We start from the raw sequence: 22,701 nt of genomic DNA on the forward strand, positions 1-22,701 counted from the left end.
GATTAGGGCTGTCACAATTATGAAATTTGGCAGATGATTAACATTCAAACAAATAATTGGTATTATGATGATTAACTGTCTGTTTTTGGGCATATCATACAAACTGTCATACATGTGCGTTTCATACACCTTAAGAAGTAATTTATTCTTATTTAACTTGGAATCATAAAATAAAACTGGGATGTACGATTTCCTTTAATGATTTAAAAACTTGAGTGAAATGAAAAATAATTTTTAACAAATTACTTCCAAATACTTAAAATGTGACTCTCTTTTTGGTCAACTCTAGTCCATTTTACATTCACACTGTTGTTTTTGGGACCTAACCAATCTAAATAGCTATTATGTTATATTATATTAAGCAATAGTAAAATGTTTCTGTCCTAAATTCTTCACTTTGATATGTTATTTTAAGGCTCTCTGATTTAACCCATAATCCCTTATTTCTCATGAGGCCTTGAGATTCTGCGTGTATTTAAAATATGTCTCTTTTTTTTGTCATCTCCACAGAATTAGAGTAAGCTGGTGTCTCTTCTTTATTCTTTATATTTAATGAAAAGTTTGCATTACTTGAAATCTTGGGGATACTTAAAGTAAATAACTGATATCAAATATGGATGACAAAATAAGGTTGGAAGCTCCTACTGAACAATAAAGGGAGGCACATAGAAGCAGCGTGTGAGACTGATCACAAAGCCAATTCCTGAGACGGAGTACAATTTACAGTATGGGAACAGGATGATGGTCCTATCCTCACAATATGATCAAAAGGACTGAGAATAGTAAAACCCATCTAATCTAGTGGAGTAGCACCAACAGCCATCTGAACTCCTGTAAGGTCACACTTACTGTACCTGTGAAGTGTGCCCTTACAAGTGGGCTCTAATTTAAGCAAATTACAAAACAGGATGTCTAAGAGAGAGATATGCCCTTTGAAGGGACCACCTTCCTGAACTGTGGCACATGCCTCATTTTACACCTACTTGTGAAGTGTGCCCTTTGAGTGTGGGAAAAGGTGGCAAAATATTGCAGTAAAATTATAGTCCCTTTACTATTTTCATCTTTCTAAACCAACCAAAACAAACGTTCGGTCTTACTTTATACCTTTAATAGGCTTTTAATATCAAGGGATTGCAATCATTTGAATATTACATCTTAATAAGTCACATTGATATTGTAAACATGTCATTGACACAAATTAATTTGCTTCAAGTCCTCTGTGCATTACAATATAATATGAATCTGGTAAGTGTGGAAGGTGACTCTAAATACTGTAAATACTGAAACAAGATTCTTCTATCACAAAATCACAGATATTTAAAATGACAGTAGCACAGGTCTCTCACATAAGGGACACAGGTACAAAATGCAACACCACTTAACACAGCACACTTCACTAACATCTCCTGTGAGACTGCATTTGTAAAGTACTTTGAAGTGAAACAAATGTTTATATGAGAACATCCCACCTCCAAATGTGCTAGAAGTCTGCTCCCTTAATAAAGTTCCAAAGGAAATTCAAAGTACTATGAGAAGTGTGCCCTACAGAGTGTCAAACTTCATACCAAACTCAACTGGCTGCTAGTAGTATCAATAGAAGAGAGATCAGGGGAGAGGAGCAGAGGTGAGAAAGTGTGCCATGGGTGGAAATGTGTGGCTGAGAGAGTGTTATAACATTAACTATCATCATATTGATAATTTTTAGACTGCTAACTAAGTCCATTCAATTCATTTGATAATAACTTTCTCCTTCCTCAGGAAAAAGCTTTTTGGAACATTTATACAAGATGTACATGGGTGTGTGATGTGTAAAACAAACGTTGAGAAAAAGACTGCCACTTGCTGTCAACAATCTACTAGGATCACAATAATGATTAATTCATAAAACTTAGTTAATCCTTACCTTATTGCCTTGTTCATCCACAGAATTGCTACCTACAGAGACATTCATCATTTTAGTCATAAGATGTCAAACTGTGAGTTTATGTAAGAAAAACATTGCTTAAGGAGATATTAAAGAACTATTTAACATTACATTTTACACACTTTAATCTTGTTTTTATCCTACTTTATATATTATTATATTTTGTTTTTATATACACACACACACACAATATATATATATATACACATACATACATACATACATACATACATACATTTACACACACACACACACGATATATATATTAGAGACGCACCCATATGAAAATATTTGGCTGACAGTACGATACCAATTTTAAGGCCAAAATTTTAGAGAGAGTCACAATGAAAGATAAATAGAATATACAAAAATACAAAAAAATAACTAAATATAACATGATGATTGATATGAAAAAAGGTTATTTTGTACTTCCTAAAAATGTTTGCACTTCTGTCTTTGCAGTTCAAAACACAATAACTCACATTTTACATGTATATACTGTGCACGATAGAACATAAATTCATACGATGCATATGTTGGGCACTTCCAAAGAAATGTCAACCACATCATGGAAAAATACCATAATAATAATGCCACCCAGACCACTAGAGGGCGCCGCTTGGTCACACAGTGCTGACCAAAGCGCTGAATGCAGACTATATTTTCAAACACAGCCTTTTAAGGTTTAGTAATCGCGCAAGGCCATATTGCAATTTTAATCTTGATTCAATCAATCATGCACTATTAACGGATATCATACTGATATCTCAGAAGTCAAAGTGTCAAAGAGTGGTTTCAAAGCGTTTTGAATGGTTCATCATGTAGCCTATAGGTAAGTGCTGCTTTCACAACTGTCACGTCCGTTTATGGAATTTTGTCTGCATTAACGTGAAAACGGGAAAGAATAAAAATGTAATATTACATGTTCTTAGGAGTGCCAACCCTCTACATATTGTGGCTTTTATTATTTCTGGATTGTGCATTTGAATTCACAGAGATTTTACAAAGTGTGTTACTAATTAATTATAAATTAACCATCGGTTTTTCATATAGCCGTTTTCATGATAATAACCGATATGGTTTTAATTTGGTCAATAACTGGCCGATAAATATCTGCAGTCGATACAATGGTGCATCCCTAATATATAATACACTAATCAATTTAATATATATTAAATAATTGTAAACAGTTATTTAAAATTTAAAATGATATCAGCAAAAAAAAAAAAAAAAAAAAAAAAACACATCAGCAGTAACACACAATTTTACCAACTTCATCTTCCACTACAAAGTCAATAGACGTAAATAATTATGATGATATAAGCGTCACAGATGCCCCTCTTTAGTATCATACAAAATATTGGAACAATGCCATCCAAAGGTCTTCATACCACATTAAGCGACCCAGAATATTCCAAACATCTCAGTTGTAACAAACGTTATGATAAATCCAACAATGTTCAAAGCAAATCTTCAAGCCTACATGAGCCCAGTTCTGCAGTGTTCAACCTTAAAGTAAAATAGCAACATGCAAACTCACCAAATAAGTACACAATGCCAACCGTACTTCCAAGTCCCATTATCCCTGCTAACCGAAGGACCACCTTCTTTGCGTATGCAGTGTTCTCTTTGCGTTTCTTGTCCTCGCCCTGTTCATCTTTCTTCTGACCAGAGTCATCAACTTCTGGAGGAGGCTGACCCTGTGAACAAAGTGTCGAAGCATTACATGCACTCAGTAATTTTTGGAAAGTCTTTTTGGACTTACACTGACACCTAGGAGCTTGGATGCAGCATCATTCAAACGCAATAGTTTTCAGTTGTCAATGTCATTGTAGAAATTCACTAATCACAGCCATGATTCATTTAATCCATGAGTAAAAGTGTCATATAACAGGGTGGTTACTGAGATTAAGCGAGTAGTATTCTGCTGGTCATGTGATTCTAACATGGCAGCCCCCATGAGGAGACCCTCTCCATGTAGAATAAAACAGCTTTTATAAGGTTACTGATATAACTTTAATCTTCATCTCATGCGAGTGCTCATGATTTTAAACATGTTTCAAAATTACTATTAATTTCTTTAGGAGTAAACATTTTTTTTAATGAGGAAAAAATAACAGAGTGCACCTTTAAGATCTCCCTTTAAATAAAATACAGCTCAGCAACGGAATGAGCAGTTTGTGACATCATAAGCATTATTCGGCAAAACATGAGTGCATATGTTTCAAGCCTTTCTCGACAATAGTGCCAACTCCTGGACTGTAATACACAGCAGAGAATTATAGTCCTTCTTGTGATATGCACCAATAACAATTTTTGAAGAGTCTGCTGAAATGTCAGTAAATTTGATCAATTATCCTTTAACAGATTCAGCCTTCAGGATTCATTTGCATTCTACCGTCAGAATAAGACTCTTGACCTTGCATGCTGCAACTTCAATGAGAAAGTTACTAAAATGTCATTTTTAAGTCACACAACCGAACACACACTGATAATTAGCTGTATATGACATTTTGTGTTTTAAACAAACTAAGCCACAGAAGGCAGGCAGACACTTATTGTCCTGTTTATACACAAAATTCAACACTTCTAAACTGCATTAAGAAGGTTAAATAAATATTTATATACTGTATGTGTGTGTGTGTGTGTGTGTGTGTGTGTGTGTGTGTATGTGTGTGTATATGTGTGTGTGTATCAAAAATCCACCTTCATACCTTACAAAGTATGAGGAGTTTCACATACATAACATTGGTATGTCAATGACTGCTGAGCCTGACTTCATTCAAATCACCACCTGTCAACCCTTACGAGACAGGACAAAGAATTGACCATTTGTGATCGTTTTTGCATAACAATCTCAAAGCATCAGCCCTAACAAATAAGAATGTAACTATTTTCATTGATACACTAAACGGCTGTCTAATCTTCTATCATGTATAAATGTCAGACGGTCACAGCGCTCACTCCTACCTGGCTTTTCTGCTGTTGCTGAAGCCTTTCTTGTAATATTGCCTGGGCCAGCCCTCCTGTAGCACTACTACTAGACGTGTCAGCGGATAGTGCCCTGATAACATCCAGCACCGCAGGGGTTGAGCTGCCGCTGGGGCCCTGCCTCAGTCTGAAGAGGCCCCAGCTCGCCCGGACACACATGGGATACATGACCACCGCCGACATCTTGAATGTGATGCAGCTTGTACCGGGGACACGAGTAGAAAGGACAACGATTTTGATTGGTTAGGTGTGTGGTGATTGGCAGGCAGAAAATCCTATGAAATGTGTGGTGAAGGCGGTTCTTGAAATGTCGTAACTGTCACCGTCAAAAAGCTGATAAAAGTTCCCATTATTGGGCTCTTTGTAAACCAAATGTATTTCATTTTACAAATGACTTCGAATCCAGTATAAACCTTTTGAAAAAAAAACCTGAAAACATGTAAAGTTTTAAAGGAACTGAAATGTATGTAAAAATATGTTGTCTGGTAATGTAACTTATATTATTATGGTGACTATGTATAAATACCTCTTGTTTGTATGACATTGAATGAAAAAAGGTTCCATTTTTTTAACACACACACACACACACACACACACACACACACACACACACACACACACACACACACACACACACACACAAATAATAATTAATTAACGCTTTATCTGCTTCAATAATAATAATAATATATTCACTGTAATGTTTAACACGTAGAGCTCCTAGAAAAAATATATATATATATATATATATAAATTTTCTTTTTTTATATAAATAATGCTTTTATTTTGAACATAGAGACAGTAGAGGGGATGTACAGCACTGAGCCAAATACAGCACAGTAGATAAATTATTAACAATAAGGGACTTAAATGCATTTACAATATCAAATTAGATACATTTAAATTATAAATACATATATATATATATATATATATATATATATATATATATATATATATATATATATATATATATATACACCTGCAAATATCACACTCAAGCAGTAACCTTTCTAATGAGTCCATCATTCTTCTCAATAAAAGCTATATTTTTTATTGCTTTCTTGTTAGAGGTAGAGCTTAGGGAGTCATAAAATATTTTTAAATCAATACATAAAAGCCTAAAGACAGGACTGGGACATTTGTTTTTGAGTGTGATTATATAAAGGAGTTCTAGAAAGAATGGTCAGTGCTCGTTTTCTCAAATTATAACAACATTTTTATTTTTGAGATTGTGACTATTGTTTTTAAATTGGGATCCTGTACTGGGTGGAATGTGTTAAAAGTAGAATTTTAACGAGGAAGTCACATTATGGATAAATGTAAGTTTCAAAATAAAAGTCCCATTAGTGAAATTTGTAAATTGTATCTTCTGTTTAAAATACTGTCTTGCGATGCAACGCTTCACTATGTGTTTATAATTACAGGGATAGAAAGAAAATGAGTATCATTAAACTAAATCATATTAAATTAGTTCTGTCACTCTCTGTAATTAATATAGAATTATTATTTAATATTGTTTTGTATTTTTTGTTACAAAATAAAACAAACTTATGCTACACGTTATTTATTAATATTAATTATGTTATCAATATTTATATCATTATTATCACATAAATACCAGACTGGTGTGAGCGTCAACTAGCCAATGTGTGGCAGTACAATCTTGTCACGTTTCAACCTGTTGTAGTTTTACTTTCAGAGAAGAAGAAACAAAAGCAATATCGGCGGAATCTCTGCTGAAAATACAAGTTAAAAGTGTTTTATATTTATATATTCAGGTATTTGCTTTTCTTCTCATCAGATGTTATGGAAGTAAAACTGTCGCACTGATCAAGTCTTCGAGTTCAATTAAACGCACACGAGTTACTGGAGCACATTGGGTGAGATTACTGTGGTGACAAACTTGATTTTACTTCTGAGTGTTTTGAATTAAAGGCATTAAACAGCTGCAATGTTTTAGGTCAGCATTAGTTAACCAAACTCCTGAAATGTTTATGCTGGTTTTTGCTTTAGAGTAACAGATGAGAAAACCAAACACAGACGTTTGTTAGTCGTAAACCGTTGCCAGTTTAACACAAGTATTGAGACTTTGTTTGTAATGTAGTAATAACCCAGATATGTAAATTCACGAGATAAACTTTGTATTTTGTAAGTTTAGTTGGTCTATCAATCAGTTTTGTTTAGTTGCTACAGTAAAAGGTCGTACTGTTTTGTGTTTTCATGACTCGCCTAAAAGGGACAGTTCACCCAAAAATGAATATTATGTTATTATTTACTCACCCTCGCGATGTTCCAAACCCGTATGACTTTCTTTCTTGCGTGGATCATTAAACGAGATGTTAGACAGAACGTTAGCCTCAGTCACCATTCACTTTCATTGGATTTTTTCCCAGTGATTGGTGACTGAGGCGGTCATTCTTACTAACATGTTTTTTTCTTCTTTTTGATTTTCTCCACAATTTGTAATGCCCAATTCACAATGCACTCTTAAGTCCTCGTGGTGGCGTAGTGACTCGCCTCAATCCGGGTGGCGGAGGATGAATCTCAGTTGCCTCTGCATCTGAGACTGTCAATCCGCGCATTTTATCACGTGGCTTGTTGAGCACGTTACCGCAGAGATGTAGCGCGTGTGGAGGTCCACGCTATTCACCGCGGCAACCACGCACAACTCACCACTTGCCCCACCGAGAGCGAGAACCACACATTGTAGCGACCACGAGGAGGTTACCCCATGTGACTCTACCCTACCCAGCAACCGGGCCAATCTGGTTGCTTAGGAGACCTGGTTTGAGTCGCTCCGCACAACCTGGGAAACTCACGACTCCAGGGGTGGTAGTCAGCGTAAATACTCGCTGAGCTACCCAGGCCCCCCTAACATGTTGTTTTGCTGTCCACAGAAGAAACCAATTCGTCATATACATGTTTGGAACAACATGAGGGTTAGTAAATGACAGAATTAAACATGTTAAGCAAACTGACCATTTAAAATAACTATCAGAGTCTTAACATACTGATATGTAGTTGTATGCATTTTAAGGATATGTGTAGCACGAAGGTTTGGCATCACTAGCAACCTGCCCAGCAGCATTCACCACGGCGGGGGAAATCCGACCCATTGTGTGCAGGGTGGTTATCTACCTACAGCGGGACATGTCAGGAGAGAGCTGCCTGCACCAGCTTCAACCACAAATCGGGCCCATCGTGTCAGTCTCTTCAGCGGCTTGTCCCAAGACTAAGACTTGCACCTACCGTGGTGTATCTGGAAACAAATACGTGCAGCTCAATGTTGGTGGAAATCTTTACTATTCAACACTGCGAGTTCTCACCCGGCAGGACACCCTGCTGAGGTCCATGTTCAGTGGAAAAATGGAGGTGCTTACTGATAAGGAAGGTGAGTTGTTTAGCCCGTGCAGAGGCACTTTCAGATAAGATGTAACATCTTTACCCTTATGCGATCTAAATTTAATTCTCTGTTCTTTTTAGGTTGGATTCTAATTGATCGCTGTGGGAAACACTTTAGTTCAATTCTCAGCTATCTCCGTGATGGATTCGTGACCTTGCCTAAAAGCAGACAGGGTATTATGGAGCTCCTGGCGGAAGCCAAGTATTACCAGATCCAAGGATTGATAGACTTGTGCCAGAGGGCTCCGCAGGTTTGTTGACCCTTATGAGAGGAAAAGTAAAATACATTGTAAAATAAGAAATAGAACCTTTGAAAAAATAGATTCTGCTCTGAGTTGATTGTTGTCTGATAGTTTTTACTTTTTGGCAGGATAATAAAGAAAAGGCATTATGTGTTATCCCAGTCATAACATCTCCTAAAGAAGAGGAGAGACTAATACAAGGCTGCGTAAGGGTGAGATTCTCAGTGCAAAATAAATAGTCTCTGCAAGTGCTTTATCTTTTAGGGGTGTTTTTTTATGATCGTACAAAGACAAGATCATCTCCAACATGTCTCATGCTAGTTGTTTTTCAACTTACAGCCTGCTGTGAAACTGCTATACAACAGGGGTAACAACAAATATTCTTATACCAGGTAAATATACTAGTTTTAAACAAGGACTAGGATGTAACTTTTTTGGAGATGTTCAATTGGCTGCCACTGACAACACTTCCCTTTTTGATTCATCTTAATCTTTCACAAAAGCAATTCAGATGACAACTTACTTAAGAATATTGAGTTGTTTGAGAAGCTGTCGCTGAGCTACAGTGGTCGTGTGCTGTTCATAAAAGATGTCATTGGAGACGAGATCTGCTGCTGGTCCTTTTACGGTCAGGGCCGTAAGCTAGCAGAAGTCTGCTGCACATCCATTGTTTATGCTACTGAGAAGAAGCAGACAAAGGTAAGTACCATTTGATATGTTAAGACTACACACACTCTCATAGTTTCACTAATGGCCTGTGAAAATGTGTTAAGGAATAGGCTCACCTAAAAATGAAAATTCAAACATCTTTTACTCTCCCGCATGCCATTTCAGATGTGTATGACTTTCTTTCTTATGCAAAACACAAACAAAGATTTTTAGAAGAATATTTCAGCTCTGTAAGTCCATACATATCAAGTGAATGGTGTCCAAAACTTTGAAGCTCCAAAAAGCACATAAAGGCAGCATAAAAATAAATAAATTAGACTCCAGTGGTTTAATCGATGTCTTCTGAAGCAATACAAATAGTACAGAACCCATTAGTGCAAAATGTAGCTGCATGTGCTTTATTTGAATCTATCTTAGAATTTAAGAATCGTACATCGAGATCATTCAAATGAAGATCGTGATGAATTGGAAAATCAATATATTTACCCACCCCTTATCACTTCAGAAGACATTGATTAAACCACTGGAGTCTAATTGATTACTATTATGCTGCCTTTATGTGCTTTTTGGAGCTTAAACATTTTGGTCACCATTCACTTGCATTAGAAATTCTTCTAAAAATCTTCATTTGTGTTCAGCAGAAGAAAGTCATACACATCTGAGATGGCATGAGAGTGAGTAAAAGATGAGAATTTTCTGTTTTGGTTGAACTATTCCTTTAAGTCGAAGAACTCTTATAAAGAACTCTGTCACAGGTTGAGTTTCCAGAGGCAAGAATCTATGAGGAAACGCTAAATGCCCTGCTTTATGAGACTCTTCCGGTCCCAGATAACTCCTTATTGGAGGCCACCCGAAGGCGTAACAATTGTTGCTCGCACAGTGAAGAGGAGGAGGCTGTGGAGCTGAGGGAGCGTGTCCGTCGCATCCACATCAAAAGATACAGCACTTATGATGACAGACCACTTGGACATTAGCCTAGCTGTGAATAGAGGCTTTGCCACTAGTGCCTCAGTTTTTGCAATGACTGTGGAGAACACTAAATTATCAGCACCAATCTCTGAGAGACCATATTACCACTTTTTAAATCACCACCTGAACAGGTTGCTGCTTTGTTAAATGGCTGTAAGAGGAGGCTTGACAATTCATGTTGGAGATGAAATGCCATTAATGTGAACATAACAAATAAGGTTGATGTAGCTTGCTGTCAGTTACTTCATTTTAATTTATTTACCTCAACATTTTAGTAAAAATCTTTAGAAATTACTAAACCTAATCATAGAACTTTTATGATTGATAGCATTTCCAAGATGAATCTGACATATGTATTAATGGTTTCTACTAACCTTACAGGATCATATACTCCTTTACAATCATGCTTTATGCCTATATCATCATCCATACTGTGATTTAAGTTATTCATATGAAATAGGTTTGATAAAATGAAATCATGTATTCAAACTTGGAGTGTTGCATCAAGAAAATGACCTTACATATTTAAAATGTGCCTATTATGAGGATGACAAAAAAGGGAAAGTTCACCCAAAAATCATTTACTCACCCTCATGCCATCTAAGATGTGTATGACTTTCTTTTGCTGAACACAAAGATTTTAAGAAGAATATTTTAGCTGTGAATGGTGACTGGCCTCTTAAGCTCCAAAAATCACATTAAAGCAGCATAAAAGTTATCATTAAGACTTCAGTGTTTTAATATATGTCTTCAGAAGCTATATGAAAGGAATGGGTGAGAAAAAGATCGATATTTGAGTCCTTTTTTACTATAAATTCTCCTCCCTGCCCAGTAGGTGGCGATATGCACAAAGAATGTGAATCGCCAGAAAAAAAAGAAGAATGTGAAAGTGGAGATTCACAGTAAAAAAGGACTTAAATATTGATCTGTTTCTCTCCCACACCTATCATATCGCTTCTGAAGAAATAGATTTAACCACTGGAGTTGTATGGAATACTTTTATGCTGCCTTTATATGCTTTTTGAGTTTCAAAGTTTTGGTACCCATTCACTTGCATGGACCTACAGAGCTGAAATATTTTCTAAAAATCTTTGTGGTGAGTAAATGATGAGAGAATTTTCATTTTTGGGTAAACTATCCCTTTAATGCCTAATTAATTATTGTGATCAATAGTTTAATTTCCAATTATTTAATGATCAAAGCATTTTTTTTTAACACAAATGTTTATTTTGATTTAGCTCTAACTTTTATCAGCTGTACTGCCTACAGCAGACTTTCTGTGTGATTCATGCCCTTACTGTCATATACCAACATTAAGCAGCATTAAAATATTAAGTATGAACTTTATTGTTTTTCTGTGCTTACTAGAATTGTATAAATGCATTTCGTTTGTATGCATCTGTGCGATGTATAGGGTATGCACAGCTGTTGCCTGCCACATCAGGAGGATGTGAGACTATCAACCTCAGCAGCATCTTGGATGCAATAGGTCATATTCCCTCCCCATTGAATCGGATCATGCCATGGTAAACGCCTAATGATAAAGCATTGATTTGTTGAGAGACCACAAGCGCCTCCATCTGAGTTGTCAAATGTGGAGGAAAGCTAAAAATAAATCGCCGTCACTGCTTGTACAGCCTTGAGCTACGGCGCGTCAACACATTTATCCCATTGATTAACAACGCCGAGGGGGCGGGGCCAGCGGTAATGGCGTCATAAAGGAACCGATGATGGCTTCGCAACGCTCTACTACAGCAGTCTTAGATGCGTCAACGCTCAACGGTCAGTACACACGTTTATATGAAAAGGGAGGAAGGCAAGCAAGCCGGTGTATGCTGCACTTTGGTAGTTTAACAATCAGGGACAATGGGTTCGACTACAGACGAAGAATTTAAAGAGAAATTACTATGGAACGTGAAAAGAGAAGTAAGTGTCATTTATTTCACCTTTTTTTTTTTTAAATTATTATTATTCTGTTACTTAAGAACATGTGACTTGGGCTTGCACAATTAGCATACATGCATTGTTTATTGATACAATGGCTGCAGATATAAGGCATGCGTTTTAAATGCATGCGTTTAATGGAAGTTTGAGATGCACTGATGGCTATAATGTGTCAATCTATAGCTGCAGTGGTCAGACGTGAGTCTCCAGTCATGATAATATAGTTTCCATCTCATATACTGTAAATGTACATCATGTATATCGAAACATGCTCACCTGTAGAGCGGTTCAGAAATTTTCTTCCTCATCCGACTATGTGCAACTTAATATGGCCATGGGAGATTTGTAATCATTGGGCTCGGTTGTGATTAATAGATGCAACCTTATACCGATTGCTATATATTGCAATTATAGTCTAGATCGTCTAAACAAATACGGTTTTAGAGAGAACTGTTACTCCGCTCTTGCAATGTAAACAATAAACGAATTGACACCGAATTTTCTGTAAAACATCTCGCGCTGCTTTATAACCGATCGCGCGGAACTCGGAGCACGCACGCGAGGATTATTTATAACGCTGTTTAAAAAAGAAAGAAGGTGCTTAATTTGGCTAATTAGAACGGATTCGTTGTTCTTGGTTGCAATCCATCTTTGGTATGGCTCTGCTTAGCCACATTGACTTAAGTTATATTTTGATCTGGGGTTAGTATGTATCCCTTGAATAATACGGGAAACAACTTTGTCTTGTGAAAACACTAGAGTAGCCAAATCTTCTGAGCTATTACGCATGAATTCGCATGACCTAGTAACGTTTTTCTGTTCAATTTAGCCTTTTTCTTTTGCATGAGGGTGCCAAAATTTTACTCCCTGCCAACTGACTCTCTACCTGATTGGCCCTTAAACTTAAAGCCATCCCCTAACCCTAACTGTCATTGGTCCCTACCACTAAAGCCCATCCCTACACCTACTCCTAAACATAAGGATATAGGGAGTCAAAATTCAGCACCACGGGTGGACTGATTTACAGTGTTGGGTAAATTACTCAAAGTAATCCACAACAAATTACAGATTACTTCTCTGAAATTGTTAACAGATGACTTTATCGATTACTTAATCGGAAATCAATCACATTACTTGTTACTTTAAATTTACTTTCTAAAACACTTTTTACAGCAACATTTGTACATAATGTTTATTTTTCCTGCTTGTTTAGTATCACACCTTTCAGCTGTCACAGAAACTGATATAAATATGAACATATTAATTCATATTTTATATGTATTATTCATAAATAATTGTCAGGCCCTCATCAGTCTCTGCTCTCACTCTTACCCGCTCCAACTCTCCATTACTAATTACACTCACCTGATCTCCATTAGTCATGTTATCAAGAACATTATAAATACTCACCTCAGGCTCTCATTCATTGTCTAGTCTCGTTTGGACTCCTGTATTTGCCAATCCTCCTTGTGAAAGTTCTAGAAGATAATCTCCTGTATTTGAGTTACATTTGTAGTTTGTTTGGCTTAGCCTTTGTTTTTGCATTCAGTTCGGTTTTCCGTGTATACTCATGTTTTCTTTGATGTTTGTTAATAAATCTGCATTTGGGTTCACCACTTCTGTCATCCTGTTCCTCTGAGCATAACAGAAGACAAGACCTTCTACAAAATTAACCCAGCAGGAGCAGCATCTCGCATCGAGCGATTATCCGAACTTGAGCATCAGCTCCAGCGACACGAGGGGATGCTTGATGAAATCCGGATCCTCCTGGATAAACTAGTGAATACTCAGCCCATCACCTCATCTTCCACCACTCCAGACTCCTCCTCAGATGCCACAGCACCTGCAATGGTTACGCCGCTCCATCCTCCTCCTCCTCCAACATTAATCAGTCCAGTAGCATCACTCGCAAATTACTCTGGCACTGCAGAGGAGTGCAGCGGTTTTCTCCTCCAGTGTTCCTTGGCTTTCGAGACACAACCCCAGCGATTTCCCCAATGATCATTCAAAGATTGCTTTTATCATCACCCACCTCACTTGAAAAGCTCTTCAATGGGGAGACGTGATGTGGAAACAGGGAGGCTCCGTCATGCAATCCATTGGGGCTTTCACAGTGCACTTCCGGGGTTTGTTCAAACCATCCGCTGGGGATTTCCATGACGGTTAGCAACTTAGCCATTTTAATCAGGGAAATTTGTCAGTCTCTGAATATTCTCTACGCTTCCGCATGCTAGTCTCAGCCAGCCATTGGAACGAACAGGCACTGATCATCCGCTGTCGACAGGGTATGAATAAATCTCTTCAGATACATCTCGCTGGGTTTGACTCATGTGGTTTGGAGGCCCTAATTGACTACTTCATCTGTGTAGAATGATGCCTCAGACAGTGTTCAACTGGGATCGGCTACACACCTCCACCAATCTCTCTTTTTCAACCGGAGGAGGAGGAACTGATGCAAGTGAGTTCTGCCCGTCTAACCTTGGCTGAACAAAGGAGGATCACAAACCGTCTATGCCTCTTGTGGGGCTACTGATCACCATGTCGCCAACTGCCCCATCTGTCCTCCCAGGTTGCTGGTAAGTTCCATCTGTTGCGAACTTGTATCCAGTAGACCCTTCTCCATTGACGTCTTAATAAAGCTGCTACCATTTCCCTCACTGCTTATGTTCTTCTCGACTCTGGCTCAGTAGGCAATTTCATCTTGCCCTCACTCCTCAACCGGCTCAACCCCTGGATCAAGATGGTCGAGAGACTCCTACCCATCCGCTCAGTAATAGGAAAACCTATCGGCTCTGGTTATATCACCCACCAAACAGAACCCCTTTCCATCCAGATCGGTGCTCTCCACACAGATTCCTTGCTATTTGCTCAATCTCCCAGACTCCAAATCAGACATCATCCTTGGTCTTCCCTGGCTCATCTACCATATTCCAGTCATATCCTGGTCCACTAATGAGGTAACTGCAGGGGGCTCTGGCTGTTTCTCACAGTGCCTTGCTATGCCTGTCTGTCGTTCCCATCCTGAACCTCTCCTGTGCCACACCACCACCATTGCCATCTGAAACTTCTATCCCTACTGATTATCTGGACTTCGCTGAGGTGTTCAGCCCACAGGAGCCCTCCCAACTCCCTCCGCATCGTCCCTGGGATTGCACCATTGACCTCCTCCCTGGTGTTCCTCTCCCTAGAAGTAAAGTCTACCCTCTGTCAATTCCTGAACAACAGGCTATTGAAACGTACGTAGAAGAAGCCCTTAGACAGAATTACATCCGTCCATCCACGTCACCAGTCACATCCAGCTTCTTCGTAGCGAAAGAGGATTGAGGTCACGGACCTTGCATCGACTAACGTAAACACAATATCACCGTGAAGTTCCAGTACCCATTACCTTTAGTCCCTGCGGCCCTGGAACTACTGAGAGGGGCCCACATCTTTACCAAACTTGATCTTCGCAGTGCACATAACTTTATCCGTATCAGAGAAGGTGATGAGTGGAAGACTGCATTCGTCACTTCCAGCAGCCACTACGAATATCAGGTCATGCCTTGTGGACTGGTCGGTGCCCCCTCAGTCTTCCAGTCCTACATGAATGAGATCATCCGAGATGTTCTCCATCGGTTCGTCCTGGTGTACATTGATGATATACTAATCTATTCCCCCTCTCTAGAGAAACATGTCCATCACGTAAGTCTGGTCCTACAGCGCCTCCAAGATCACTGTCTGTATCTAAAAGCTGAAGTGTCTCTTTCACCAACCATCCATCCAGTTTTTAGGATTCATCTTATGTCCTCAGGGAGTTCAGATCGACCCATCCAAGGTACAGGCTGTGACTACCTGGACCCCACCAACAACCTTGAAAGAACTGCAGAGGTTATTCGGTTTCGCAAACTTCTACCGCCGAATGATCCGGAACTTCAGTACGGTAGTCGTTCCACTCCCCAGCCGCCTCAAAGGTAAACCTAGGACCCTTGCTTGGTCCCCACAAGCCTCTGAGGCCTTCCAGCAGTTAAAAACTTCCTTCACATTGGCACCTATCCTCAGGAATCCAAATCCAGACATTCCTTTCATAAAGTCGATGCATCCACCACTGAAGTGGGGGCCGTACTTTCTCCACATCAGGGTGTCCCCCCCCCCAGTGCCTTCTCCAGCAGAGAAATTACAATGATGGCAATGGAGAACTGGCACTTGAAGAGTGGCGCCGCTGGCTGGAAGGTGCTTCGCATCCCTTCACCGTCATCGCAGACCACCGTAATTTGGAATATCTACAATCTACTAAACGTCTCACTCCCTGACAGGCAAGATGGGCTCTATTCTTTACCCATTTTAATTTTTGGGTTACTTATCGTCCAGGTTAAAATATCAAAGTTTATGCCCTCTCACGACTACACTCACCTGACCAGCTCACTCCCGTACCAGAACCTATACTCCCTCTGTCTATTATCGTCAGTCCTATCCAGTGGGATCTATAACAACGCATTGTCTAAGCAGTCTCTTCTGAAGCTACTCCAGCAGCTTGTCCACCTGACCATATCTATGTCCCATCGCCCCTTCGCACACCTCTCCTAGAATGGCCACACTCTTCTCCGGGGTCTGGACATCCAGGTATCACAAGAACCATTGCCCTCGCCAGAAACAGGTACTGGTGGCCGCAACTAGTCCAGGATGTTACCAACTTTGTCTGCTCCTGCACAGACTGTAATATCGCCAAAGTGCCTCGTCGTCTCCCAGCTGGTAAACTGCTGCCTCTTCCAGTCCCTCACCGTCCATGGTCCCACCTTGTAGTAGACTTTATTACAGACCTTCCTCCTTCCCAAATGTATACCTGCGTATTGGTGGCAGTAGACCGATTTTCAAATGCTTGCTGACTGATCCCCCTCAAGGGCCTTCCCACGGCCATGGAAACTGCAGAGGCACTCTTCCATCAAATCTTCAGAAACTTTGGGATACCTGAAGACATGGTGTCTGACAGGGAGCCCCAGTTCATTTCAAGGGTATAGAGGTCCTTTAACCACCTAGGTGTTTCTGTTAGTCTCTCCTCAATGGCCAAGCACAGAGAAAATTCCAGGAGATAGGTTGTTTTCTTTGTACCTACTGTCACAACCAACATGAGTGGAGCCGCTACCTTGGTTACCAACCCCCTCTGTTTCCCTGGTCCAGAGAGCCCTTGGAGGTAGATAATTGGTTCCGGAACAGCGAAAAGCTCTGGAACGCCGCCCCCATCCACCTTCAACGTGTGGTCCGGCACCAAAAGATCCAGGATCCAGATCCAGGCTGACACCAGGCATTCTTCCACCCATCAGTTTCATTCCAGGCAGGTGGTGTGGCTATCGACCAGGGATATCTGTCTCTAACGCTCGTGCAGAAAAGCTAAGTCCTCGATTTATTGGCCCCTTCACTATGAATAAACAAATTAATCCTGTCACATACTGTTTAACACTCCCTACACATTATCTTATTTCTCCATCGTTTCATGTGTCCCTCCTCAAACCTCACCTGCCTTCTCTCTTTCCCTCCTCCATAGAGACTGATAGGGGTCACCCCTTCCACTGCTCCTAGAGGATGGTCCTGCCTACACTGTCCAGACCATCCTGGATTCCTGACGTCGTCAGGGCTGGTTAAATTACCCCATTGACTGGGAGGGTTACGGACGGAGGAGCGATCTTGGGTACCTCACCATGACATCCTGGACCCATCGCTCCTCACACAGTTCCATCGTCAACACCCAGATTGTCCTGTTCCACGGGGACGAGACCGCCCACGACGTTGGTTGTTCCGTTCGTTGGGAGCTGTCTGTGGGGGGGGGCTGTACTGTCAGGCCCTCATCAGTCTCTGCTCCCTCTCTTCCCCACTCCAACTCTCCCAATTTACTAATTACACTCACCTGATCTCCATAAGTCATGTCATCAAGAACACTATAAATACTCCCCGCAGGCTCTCATTCATTTGGACTCCATGTGTTTGCCATACCTCCTTGTGAAAGTTCTAGAAGATAATCTCCTGTATTTTAGTTATATTTGTAGTTTGTTTGGCTTCACCTTTGTTTTTGCATTCAGTTTGGATTTCTGTGTATACCTGTTTTCTTTCCGTTTGTTAATAAATCTGCATTTGGGTTCACCACTTCTGTCATCCTCTGAGCGTAACAATAATACGATTTTAGATACAGTAAATATTTGTAACCCAAGTAATTTAAAAAAAAAAAAAAAAAAATCTTAATTGGAGTCAGTAACTGTAATCTGATTATAATATTTTAAAATGTAATGCTTTACATTTGAGATTACATTATTTTGTTATCATTACACCCAACCCTGCTGATTTCTGAAATGCCATTAGTCAAATGAATCACTGCATAATACAAGGCCATTTATGGCCATTGTTGTTTCACAATAAAAGAGTTGAACTGGCCAAGGCCCTACTGCCTTTTCATACCACCATAAGTTTGGTTTGTAACTCATTAACACCTTAATATGACTACTATTTATATTTGATATGTATTTGTATATGCTACATAATATGAATTAATGTCTATGAGGGTCAGTAAGTTTGTAAAATGAAAATCTTTCTCATTCACATTGAGTTTTAAATGTTTTCAATTTAGAAACTGAAAGAAACTACTACATTCTTTTATATAAAAATTCATTCATTCTTATCTTTGGCCTCACAGTGTAGAGAGGGGTAGTTTTTAAGTGCACCTCATGAATAATAGAAATCTTGAATGAAGTGCAGCAAAGATAGTCCTAAACTGGACCAGGATCTCTCATCTATCAGAGTAGACAGTGTCTACAAGGCTGGTTCAGCCTCTTGAATTTGGTACATCCACATATTCCTGGCAGATATAATTTCTCACCATGATTAAAAGCAGGTCTAGTAGGAGCCAAGAACCATGGATGTGAAGAATTTTGGCCTCAGGTGGCTTGGATTAATAAGGAAATTAATTTTTAACATCACCTCGTTCATCAACTTTTGTGCATCATATAAACTTGAATCTCCTCTTTTTTTTTTTTTTTTTTTGCCTGCAAAATGAGTCATTTCCTTCGCTTGTTCCTTGTCCTTCACTTTTTTCACCCAAATAAAAACAATGTTACCATACAGCATTGATTTTGTGTGATATTAATGTTTCTTGTTTTTTGTAGTATTTATTTTGGCTGTGATGGTGGGGAGCATAGAAGGACAGATTTATGACATCTGACATGATGTTATACCAGTATGTTTTACCATAAAATGTATGGCTAGGAAAGAAATTAATTAAAAAGACATGAAATGTGCATTTGGATTTGACTTAGCTGCAATACACAGCATAAGATTTTTGTTCCTCTATTGACTTTCTTTGTGTTACGTCCCAGGTATCTGTCACTTTAAGCTACAGTCAGCTGCCTTCTGGTTGCCTAGGAACTGAAAGCATCAGCAACTACCTAAGAAGTTAAATTGCATCAGTGGACGATTAATACAGCTGCGTTAAGCAGGCACTGGCTTCCATTCTCTCTACTTTTTGCCCATCAATATTCATTGCTCCAAAACGGTTTTGAACAATGCAATACAGTTTTGAAATGGTCTGTTCGTATTTATCTTGAATACTGGTAATTATTTTTGTGATTTTGGTAAATTTGTGTGATCTCTATTGGGTTGTAGGTTGTTCTCTCCAGCAAACTGATTCTGAAAGAGCTTCAGAAAGATTGAGGACAGCATGATGCTGTATTGACTGATATTAGACAGTGGATTAACACAGAATATGAGTTGTAGTGATCTCTGTTATTTAATGGTCACATATTACATGTGGACTGAAAAGCCCCTTATTTCAGCTGTAAAATGCTTGAGTGATGACTTCATTAATGCCTTTGTTACTGCTGTCAGCTCGGCTGGAAAATGGATTTTAATGCCTTTGTGTTCATTTGAATCCAATGCAAGACTCTGCAGAGCATTTGCACTGGGTTACATTAAATATGTTCAGTTTTGTGTGTACTTTTCCAGCATCCAACTGTTTTGGACTGTTTTTGAGTCTTTCGAGATTCATTATGTAATGTAACAGATGTAGGCTTCTATGGTGTACTAGCTCTAAAACATTTTTTAAAACTAATTTCTCCCATTCTGTTCAACTAAAGAAGGGGTTTTCACACTTTTTAGTGCCAAGGATCCCCAAAAATGATCAGCCCCCTTGCAAGGAACAGCCTTCCAAAAATATAAAGGCAGCTATATATTTTCTAAAATGATCACACTGTGATTTCGGAAACAGTTAGTCGAAAGTTCTGCTGCTGAAATCGGTCTGTACTTATAGAAATTCAAATCACTGCCTCCAGTGGCCAAAGCTGGAAGTGTTGTTGAACATATAGGCACTTGTGAGCTCCAGTTTCTGCAAGCAGGAATAGCTGCATGCCGAAGACCTCCAAATGGGTGTGGAATCTTCAAAAGGGGGCAGGGTTACTCCAAAAGGGGGTTGTGCCAACTCCAAAAGGAAGCGTTACTTCTACACACAGTTAGGGTTAGGTTAGGGGCTCCCTATATCTTTGCTAGTAGTTTTGAGCTCCCACCTCTTTTTGGAGCTCTGCCTGCAACTATATCATTCTCAGTTTCTGGGTGAAATGTCTACAGAGTGGTGCCAAAATGATTTGTATATTTTGTTGTAAATGATGTAATACAGTCAACAGGAATGCATATTTGATTAACCCTACAACATAACCCCAACCCTAAATCTAACCATTAGTGGAGCAAAATTTAAAGGAATATTGCGGGTACAATACAAGTTAATCTCAATCAACAGCATTCGAGGCATAATATTGATTACCACAAAAATTTATTTTGACTTGCCCCTCCTTTTCTTTAGAAAAAGCAAAAATCTGGGTCACAGCACTTACAATGGAAGTGAATGGGGCCAATCCATAAATGTTAAAATACTATTGCAAAAGTATAACCACAAGATATAAAAACTATGCATGTAAACATAATTTTACTATAATACAATCGCTTGCTAACCTTTTCTGTGCAAAGACAACTTCGTTGCCATGACAATGTAATGTCAACAAATCCTAAAATGACTGTAAAAATTACGGTTTAAACAACTTCACAGCTCAAATAATACACAAGTTTTAACAGAAGAATTAATGTAAGTGCTTTTATAAACTTATATGCTTCACATTTCTGCCTTTAAACCCTCCAAAAATTGTCCTCATTCATTTCCATTGTAAGTACCTCACTGGAACCACTGGATTTCCAGATTTTACAAGTAGAAATGAATTTTTGTGATAAACAATATTATGCCACAAATGCTGTCGATTGAGCTTAACTTGTATTGAACCCGGGATATTCCTTTTAATCTTAAGGGGAAAATGCAACCGATTACTTCAAATGCAATTACTTCCTGGTTTCCATGGGACCAAAACACGTGTCTTAGAGGTTGCTTGCACAATTCACTAATTTCAGCTGTGCTCAGAGAAAGGTGATCACATTTGAATTGATTAAAAAATCTCTGATGGGAAATGGCGCTTTTCAATAATTCGGCAGAATGGAGTCTATTTTAGGGTACATAAACATTCGGGAGCAACATGTCAATTTCATGTAATCATGTAGATATTTTAAATGTATAAAGACCAATTTATACTGTGAGAGAAAAACAATAATTGTTTTTTTTAAAGACAATTAGATTAATTTAAGATTAAATTTTATTTATTTGTGTGGATGACACTCAAAGTGTGAAATAAAAAATCTTTTATTTCAAGTTAACAATAACTTTGACAGCCCTAAAAATACATTTGTAATTGGGGTTAGGTTAGGGTCCTTTTTTAGGGTCCATTTTTCTCAAAATTTCTGCAGACCCCAGTTTGGAAAGCTCTGATCTAAGGACAACAGTATTGGCCAAACACTTGACCTCATCCTGTAAATAGTCCTTCCTTCACTGTCTATTGGCCTTGTGTCAAATCTCAGACCGTAGGGCATACAGTACACAAGTCATGCCCATAATCGGCAGATGCCCATTATTTGCAGCTTTTCAATGCTGCAGTTACGCTTCTGCTGTATCATAGAATGATGCCTAATTAAAGCATTTATGGTTACACTGTCATGATTAATTAGTTGCTTTTGTGTGCTGGAATCGAGTGTGCAGAAAGATTTTTGACTTGTCATTATTTCATGCCTGTCTGTGCTGCTCCTAATTATGTTTTTCCATGTCTAGGTGAAGCAGATTATGGAGGAAGCAGTGACCAAGAAGTTTGTACATGAAGACAGCAGCCACATTATTGCACTTTGCAGTGAGTACAAACTTTTTTTCTGAATCACTTTTACAAAAAAATATAAGAGGTGTACATATTTGTTCTTCTAGAAATAAGTCCCCACAAATCAGTGTCAAAAATGACTTTTTTTTTTTTTACCTGTTCGTGGAACGTGGAATTAATTTTCAGGGCCATACCTTTATGAGGGCACATTTTGCTTTAACATATAGCTCATAACGTCTCCATTTATGACAAAGGCCTACAATAAAAATATTAGGAAATCAATCAAGTGTTATATAACAGATAATTGGTTATTTTAAATATATAGGGCGTTTTTGACATTTTCATTGACATTTTGTTC

The 22,701-nt window shown here is 38.8% G+C and overlaps 3 protein-coding genes across 7 annotated transcripts in view; 2 read left to right on the forward strand and 1 right to left on the reverse strand.

Moving 5' to 3' along the window:
• LOC127421862 (mitochondrial import inner membrane translocase subunit TIM50-like) overlaps positions 1-5,113 on the reverse strand; it is a 60,058-nt gene extending 54,945 nt beyond the window's left edge. The window contains exons 1-3 of the mRNA XM_051665042.1: positions 4,895-5,113; positions 3,465-3,624; positions 1,904-1,935 (exon numbers count right to left, since the gene is read on the reverse strand). Coding sequence (XP_051521002.1) covers positions 1,904-1,935; positions 3,465-3,624; positions 4,895-5,098 — 396 coding nt within the window. The 5' untranslated portion in view covers positions 5,099-5,113. The remainder of the gene's footprint in view (positions 1-1,903; positions 1,936-3,464; positions 3,625-4,894) is intronic.
• Positions 5,114-6,563: 1,450 nt separating this feature from the next.
• LOC127421863 (BTB/POZ domain-containing adapter for CUL3-mediated RhoA degradation protein 2-like) lies at positions 6,564-11,560 on the forward strand. Of its 2 annotated transcripts, XM_051665044.1 has the most exons (8): positions 6,564-6,798; positions 7,816-7,857; positions 7,956-8,309; positions 8,402-8,571; positions 8,691-8,774; positions 8,902-8,954; positions 9,066-9,261; positions 9,987-11,560. In XM_051665044.1, exons 3-8 carry the CDS (start codon positions 8,069-8,071, stop codon positions 10,203-10,205), a joined length of 963 nt encoding a protein of 320 aa, XP_051521004.1. In that variant the 5' UTR covers positions 6,564-6,798; positions 7,816-7,857; positions 7,956-8,068; the 3' UTR covers positions 10,206-11,560. The 2 variants fall into 2 exon arrangements, with proteins under 2 accessions (XP_051521004.1, XP_051521003.1); XM_051665043.1 differs by lacking the exon at positions 7,816-7,857.
• Positions 11,561-11,897: 337 nt separating this feature from the next.
• LOC127421860 (small G protein signaling modulator 2-like) overlaps positions 11,898-22,701 on the forward strand; it is a 111,241-nt gene continuing 100,437 nt past the window's right edge. For all 4 annotated transcript variants that reach the window (XM_051665036.1, XM_051665038.1, XM_051665040.1 and 1 more), the window contains exons 1-2: positions 11,898-12,126; positions 22,304-22,379. In XM_051665036.1, coding sequence (XP_051520996.1) covers positions 12,067-12,126; positions 22,304-22,379 — 136 coding nt within the window. In that variant the 5' untranslated portion in view covers positions 11,898-12,066. The remainder of the gene's footprint in view (positions 12,127-22,303; positions 22,380-22,701) is intronic.

This window comes from Myxocyprinus asiaticus, chromosome 31 (genome assembly GCF_019703515.2).
Source record: "Myxocyprinus asiaticus isolate MX2 ecotype Aquarium Trade chromosome 31, UBuf_Myxa_2, whole genome shotgun sequence".
Taxonomy (NCBI): Eukaryota; Metazoa; Chordata; class Actinopteri; order Cypriniformes; family Catostomidae; genus Myxocyprinus; species Myxocyprinus asiaticus.